The sequence below is a fragment of the Tachysurus fulvidraco genome, chromosome 2 (assembly GCF_022655615.1).
Source record: "Tachysurus fulvidraco isolate hzauxx_2018 chromosome 2, HZAU_PFXX_2.0, whole genome shotgun sequence".
NCBI lineage: Eukaryota > Metazoa > Chordata > Actinopteri > Siluriformes > Bagridae > Tachysurus > Tachysurus fulvidraco.
This window is the reverse complement of record NC_062519.1, coordinates 877,759-885,258: the sequence shown is the minus strand read 5'-3', so window position 1 is coordinate 885,258 and position 7,500 is coordinate 877,759. Positions and strand designations below refer to the sequence as shown.

General features: G+C 42.6%; 1 protein-coding gene across 1 annotated transcript in view; it reads left to right on the top strand.

Moving 5' to 3' along the window:
- The window catches only part of lrp1aa (low density lipoprotein receptor-related protein 1Aa), a 115,642-nt gene that overhangs the window by 58,816 nt on the left and 49,326 nt on the right, over window positions 1–7,500 (top strand). The window contains exons 23-27 of the mRNA XM_047810472.1: window positions 4,012–4,209; window positions 4,441–4,648; window positions 4,910–5,074; window positions 5,285–5,529; window positions 7,416–7,500. The exon at window positions 7,416–7,500 is cut by the window's right edge and continues 47 nt beyond it. Coding sequence (XP_047666428.1) covers window positions 4,012–4,209; window positions 4,441–4,648; window positions 4,910–5,074; window positions 5,285–5,529; window positions 7,416–7,500 — 901 coding nt within the window. The remainder of the gene's footprint in view (window positions 1–4,011; window positions 4,210–4,440; window positions 4,649–4,909; window positions 5,075–5,284; window positions 5,530–7,415) is intronic.

Sequence of the window (7,500 nt, the reverse complement as noted above, 5' to 3'; positions counted from 1 at the left end):
AACCCCTATCCTCTACCCCCTATCCCGTATTCTCTACCCCTTATACTCTACCCCTTCCCCTTATACTCTACCCCTACCCCATCCTCTACCCCCTATCCCCTATCCTCTACCCTTATCCTCTACCCCCTATCCCCTATCCTCTACCACTATCCTCTACCCCCTTTCCCCTATCCCCTATCTCCTATCCACTATCCTCTACCCCCTATCCTCTAACCCCTATCCTCTGCCCCTATTCCCATACCCTATCTTCATACCCTATCCCCTATCTCCTACTCCTATCCTCTACCCCCTATTTTCTACCCGTATCCCTTATCCCCATTCCCTATCCCAAATTCACTCTCCCACATTCCCTATCCCCTATCCTCTACCCCTACCCCTAGCTTCTACCCCCTATCCCCCGTACCCCATCCCTATCCTGTATACCCTATCCCCCATCCCTAATCCCCTATCCCTAATATCCTATCCCCCATCCCTAATCCCCTATCCCCTACCCCCATCCCTAATCCCCCATTCCTAATCCCCTATCCCCCAACCCTAATCCCCTATCCCCCATCCCTAATCCCCTATCCCCTACCCCCTATTCCTAATCCCCTATCCCCATCCCCTACCCCCCGATCCCCCATTCCTAATCCCCTATTCCCTTTCCCCTTTCTCTTAGTTATTATTACATATTTTTCTCACCTGTAAAAAACATATATCATATAGAGGCTTTCATTCCTTTCAGTCAGTCTTATGTATAATTTATTTTATGGTAAAACACCTTGTATATGAAACATTGTATTTACTTTAGAATTACGTACAAAGCTACATAATGAAAATGAAATAAAAAATGTAAATCTGTCTATTAGTTTTTGTTAAATTATGATATAAAAACCATTCAGATTTTCTCTGTTCTTAAAAAAGATGTAAAAAAGGAGGCAAAGCCAGGAAGAGAAAGGAACATAACTAAACACTTTAAATAGAGGTCGAAAGCTTTATAATGTTGGCGATCATCCACTTGTTCAGGAAGTGTGCTTCTCACAAGGGCACTTATTCTGTTATAGGGCTGCTGGCTGTTGGTTTGGGGCTAATAATGGGGGTGAGAACGAGGGCACTGGGAAACAGTCTGCAGTGCAGTGAATAGCTCCATTATTAACATGCTGGAAATGTGAAAAATAAGCATGAAGGAGAAAAGGGAAAACATTTATTTTGGCAGGAAGTGTGATGGTTGCTATGGACATGGAACCTCAGTCAGATGGAGGAGTATCTGGACAGTCTAGGCAGTAGATCAAGCACAGATATGATGCTTGGATTAAACAAAAAAGGTCAAAGTTTGTATTAAAAAAATAAATTGTTCATTCCACTGCTGCTTGAATTAGTCACCGGACATCACCTTTGTGTGTGTGTGTGTGGGGGGGGGGTGGGGGGGGGGACGCAAGAGAGGAACATGGAGAACCTACAGCTGCTGAGGTGGAAATATAAAGCTTTCTGTTCATGAGACAGAAAGACAGAAAGAAGGACATTCGTTCTTGAAATTTTAGAAAAATAATTCAAAACTAGATTTGTAAAGTTCGTCACATCAAACTCTGATGGTGGCTTTGATGATGCAAGTATTTGCAAAGGCCGGTGCTTTTTGTAGGCGAGTGGACATAAGGGTCAGTGTTACTTTTGGAAGCAAGTAAACAGAAAGCTAGGGTGCCAAAACATTTGGAGGTAAGTGGAGACGAGCATGTGATGTCATCCGAATACTCTTGAGGAAGTTCTCCTCATTGTTCTGAGTGTTTTGATATGTCACATGTCATGTTTGTAATAATTTTTTGATTTTTCATATTTTGGGGGCGGGGCTGCAGGACAAACATCAGACCGGCGTCTACAACATATCCGAATTTGGTGCATGTGGCTCGAAAGTCCTAGCAGGAGTTACGCTTGATCAGTTTTTGTCTAAGCTTAAATAGGAAAACCGAATGTTGGCTTCTACAAAGCGACAAAATAAAATTAATCTAGTGTCATTAGTGTGTAAAATAAATAAATAATAAAACGTTTTATCACAGTTTATTAAAGCCAGTTTTAGACATTTTGAAAAGATTCCAACGTTGAGAAGAAAATCTGATAAAAAACCTTTGAGAAATTGACACTAGAACGATCTGTAAAGTTACTTGTTGTTTTTTCAAGTCGTCTTGGGAGTCAGAAAGTTAAATAATTAACAATTTATAATTACGATTAAATAATAAACATTTTACTGTGCACTACATTTTACTGTGCACTACATTTTACTGTGCACTACATTTTACTGTGCACTACACTTTACTGTGCACTACACTTTACTGTGCACTACACTTTACTGTGCACTACATTATAATGTGCACTACACTTTACTGTGCACTACACTTTACTGTGCACTACACTTTACTGTGCACTACACTTTACTGTGCACTACATTTTACTGTGCACTACACTTTACTGTGCACTACACTTTACTGTGCACTACACTTTACTGTGCACTACATTATAATGTGCACTACACTTTACTGTGCACTACACTTTACTGTGCACTACACTTTACTGTGCACTAAATTTTACTGTGCACTACATTTTACTGTGCACTACACTTTACTGTGCACTACACTTTACTGTGCACTACACTTTACTGTGCACTATAGTTTACTGTGCACTACACTTTACTGTGCACTATAGTTTACTGTGCACTACACTTTACTGTGCACTACACTTTACTGTGCACTAAATTTTACTGTGCACTACACTTTACTGTGCACTATAGTTTACTGTGCACTACACTTTACTGTGCACTACACTTTACTGTGCACTATAGTTTACTGTGCACTACACTTTACTGTGCACTATAGTTTACTGTGCACTACATTTTACTGTGCACTACATTATACTGTGCACTACAGTTTACTGTGCACTATAGTTTACTGTGCTTTACACTTTACTGTGCACTACACTTTACTGTGCACTACACTTTACTGTGCACTACACTTTACTGTGCACTATAGTTTACTGTGCACTACACTTTACTGTGCATTACATTTTACTGTGCACTACACTTTACTGTGCACTACACTTTACTGTGCACTACACTTTACTGTGCACTACATTATACTGTGCACTACACTTTACTGTGCACTACACTTTACTGTGCACTACACTTTACTGTGCATTACATTATACTGTGCACTACACTTTACTGTGCACTACATTATACTGTGCACTACACTTTACTGTGCACTACATTATACAGTGCACTACACTTTACTGTGCATTACATTATACTGTGCACTACACTTTACTGTGCACTACATTTTACTGTGCACTACACTTTACTGTGCACTACACTTTACTGTGCACTACACTTTACTGTGCATTACATTATACTGTGCACTACACTTTACTGTGCACTACATTATACTGTGCACTACACTTTACTGTGCACTACATTTTACTGTGCACTACACTTTACTGTGCACTACATTATACTGTGCACTACACTTTACTGTGCACTACACTTTACTGTGCACTACACTTTACTGTGCACTACATTTTACTGTGCACTACATTTTACTGTGCATTACACTTTACTGTGCACTACACTTTACTGTGCACTACATTTTACTGTGCACTACATTTTACTGTGCACTACACTTTACTGTGCACTACACTTTACTGTGCATTACATTATTCTGTGCACTACACTTTACTGTGCACTACACTTTACTGTGCACTACACTTTACTGTGCACTACACTTTACTGTGCACTACATTTTACTGTGCATTACACTTTACTGTGCACTACACTTTACTGTGCACTACATTTTACTGTGCACTACACTTTACTGTGCACTACATTTTACTGTGCACTACAATCACGATATAAAATACGAATTTAGTTCTCAATAAAATGCAAAACAAATGAAATCTCTGTTGAAAGATGTTTTCAGGACGTTATAGTGTTTAGTTACAGTTTCCTTCCTGTGGATCTGTTGTTTAACAGGATTTTTGTCTCTCCCACAGATCCCGTGAAGCCCTTCATCATTTTCTCAAACCGTCATGAGATTCGACGCATCGATCTGCACAAAGGAGAGTTCAGCGTCCTTGTACCAGGACTTCGTAACACCATCGCTCTCGATTTCCATCTAAACGAGAGCGCGCTCTACTGGACCGACGTGGTGGAGGACAAAATCTACCGCGGGAAACTCTCTGAGAACGGAGGCAGGGTTCAGATTCAGACTCCTTTAAATTTTAGAAGACAACAGAGAAATTATTTTGCAATTTATAGTTTTTTTTTTATTTTTTATTTTATTTTGTGAAAATCAGATTTTCAGGAAAATCGTCAGAAATGTATTGAAATTTTATTGTTTTCAAAAATAAAAATCCAGAATAACACACACACACAAAAAAGTCATTTAAAATCTATTTAAAACATCTTGTTCTGTCTCTCAGCGGCTCTGACGAGTTTCGACGTGGTGATTCAGTACGGTTTGGCGACACCAGAAGGATTAGCTGTAGATTGGATCGCCGGAAATATTTACTGGGTGGAAAGTAACTTGGATCAAATCGAGGTGGCAAAACTGGACGGAACCATGCGCACTACTCTGCTAGCCGGAGAAGTGGAGCACCCGCGGGCCATCGCCCTCGACCCCAGAGAAGGGTACAGTGTACAGTCACATGCTACATTCGTTAAGGTTCAACATGCATAAACTCCTATTTAATTATGATCCAATCTGATCCAATCTGCTCCTTCATGGAGTCTGGATGGTCTGTGTTCGGTCCGTCAGACTCGTCCCTCACTTCAGTACTCACCCTGTGGTTAATGCCTTAATATACAGCAGTAATTTAGTGTTGGTTCGTTTTACAGATTTGACTCGATTAGACATTATCGTCCAAATGTCCTACAATGAACTTTTTACAGGATCCTCTTTTGGACGGACTGGGACGCGAGCATGCCGAGGATCGAGGCTGCCTCGATGAGTGGATTTGGACGGCGCACCATCCACAAAGAGACAGGAAACGGAGGCTGGCCGAACGGCCTTACTGTCGATTACCTGGAGAGACGAATTCTCTGGATCGATGCCAGGTAAAAGTTCTTAGATCTCCAACACGGACAAAGCGCTTCACTCTCTTGGATGTTTTCCAGCGATATTCCAAACAAATTCTGAAGCGTCCCACCTAATGGACAGATAAGAGGTCGAGTGATGAACAAACGGCAATAGATTTACGGTCGGAATCCCAACTGAACTCCAGATCGTTGGTTTGTTGTGTCCTAGTTTGTCCTCTTTGTTTCCAGATCTGATGCGATTTACTCGGCCAAGTACGATGGTTCCGGGCTGATCGAGGTTCTCCGTGGACACGAATACCTGTCGCACCCGTTTGCTGTCACTATGTATGGAGGGGAAGTGTACTGGACGGACTGGCGCACAAACACACTCGCCAAAGCCAACAAGTGGACAGGAAACAACGTCACTGTGGTACAGAGAACCAACACGCAGCCGTTTGACCTGCAGGTTTATCATCCATCCAGACAACCACAAGGTGAGAGTGAAGGGAACAGACTGTCCCTACACCCTACACCCTAATCCCTAATAATCCCTATAATCTGCTAAGGGTTTGTTGTGATAGCTCATCAGAACCAGCTAGTTTGCCTGTTTGTGCTGTTTTTATTGCGTGACTTTCTCAGACTCCGTAAGTCTTTAAGGTGGGTGTGGTTTAGGACACGAGGCTGGTTTGAGTGATGCTGGTCCTGATGCTGTTTGTCAGTGTATTGAAAGTGAAGTTGGAGCTGGTTGTAGCAGAGTTTGGTCTATAGGTCTGGACATGTGTTTGTTTACGTGTGACTGAACCCCACAGTTTGATTCGATCGGTTTGGACGTGAATGTCAGCGCAGTTTAAATCAGCTGTGAACTGTTAACCTTCCCTCAGCTCAGGTTGGTCAGGTTGTTCCTCTCTGTCCACGATGCATCTGGAGTTATTGATCAGGAGATTATATGGATGTGGATGTGAGCACACGTGATTGGAATAAATCGTGTATCCGGTGTCTCCTCACCATGTCTGTAGTCCCGGTTCATTCCTAATGATCACAGCTGATCCTCCTGACACTGAAGACTTCATCCTTCACAGTGAGACTCGGGGAAAGTCTTCCTCTTTACTCGTGGCAGCACTTTGATGGTTACATCAGTGTTAATTTGTGCTGAAGTCATGAAATCAGACACTAAACATCAGACCAATTATCCTATGTCTTATTGTAGATCCCAAAGCCCTAGGTCTGATCCGACTGCTCCAGGTTAGATCCGGTTGCTAACACGCTACAACACATTGCACACACTTATCGGGTCTGAAACACACTACACTTCCTCCACCATTTGCGTGACTCCACCCAGATCTCCCGAGGTTCAGATCTCTCTCTGGTCCTGGACTTTGGACTTTGTGAAGGAAAACTCTGTAACATTTAGTGCACAAGCTTACACAAGATAAACCACACAAATACAACAAACATCACAGAGATACGAGAGATTCAGCAGACTGGAAGTGTCGCCTACTTTAGGCCAAAACCTGTAACTACACTGACTGCATCCATTTCTCTTTAGTTCTAATTTAAATGTACAACACAATGTGAAGCCTTTGTTATATCTGATGTGTCTGAAAAAAATCATAATCAATAGTTAATTTTAGGGGAAATTCAGTTTTTGTCTGTCTGCCTGTCTGTCTGTCTGTCTGTCTGTCTGTCTGAGTTCCTGTCTGTCTGTCTGTCGGTCTGTCTGTCTGTCTGTCTGTCTGTCTGTCTGTCTGTCTGAGTTCCTGCCTGCCTGTCGGTCTGTCTGCCTGTCTGTCTGTCTGTCTGTCTGTCTGTCTGTCGGTCTGTCTGTCTGTCTGAGTTCCTGCCTGTCTGTCTGTCTGCCTGTCTGCCTGTCTGTCTGTCTGTCGGTCTGTCTGAGTTCCTGCCTGCCTGTCTGTTCACTTGTCTATGTCTGTGTCTGTCTGTCTCTGTCTGTCTGTCTCTCTGTCTGTCTGTCTGTCTGTCTCTCTGTCTGTCTCAGTTCCTGTCTGCCTGTCCACCTGTTCACTTGTCTATGTCTGTGTCTGTCTGTCTGTCTGTCTGTCTGTCTGTCTGCCTGTCTGTCTGTCACTCTGTCTGTCTCAGTTCCTGTCTGTCTGTCCACCTGTTCACTTGTCTATGTCTGTGTCTGTCTGTCTCTCTGTCTGTCTGTCTGTCTGTCTGTCTGTCTGTCTGTCTGTCTGTCTCTCTGTCTGCCTGTCTGTCTGTCACTCTGTCTGTCTCAGTTCCTGTCTGTCTGTCCACCTGTTCACTTGTCTATGTCTGTGTCTGTCTGTCTGTCTGTCTGTCTGTCTCTCTATCTGTCTCTTTAATCCTGATAACTGAATAAAGATGAATTAAATGGCAGTATGTGTGTCTGTTTCAGCCCCTAACCCGTGTGCAGCTAACGGGGGTCTGGGCCCTTGTTCTCATCTCTGCCTCATCAATTATAATCAGACTTTCTCCTGTGC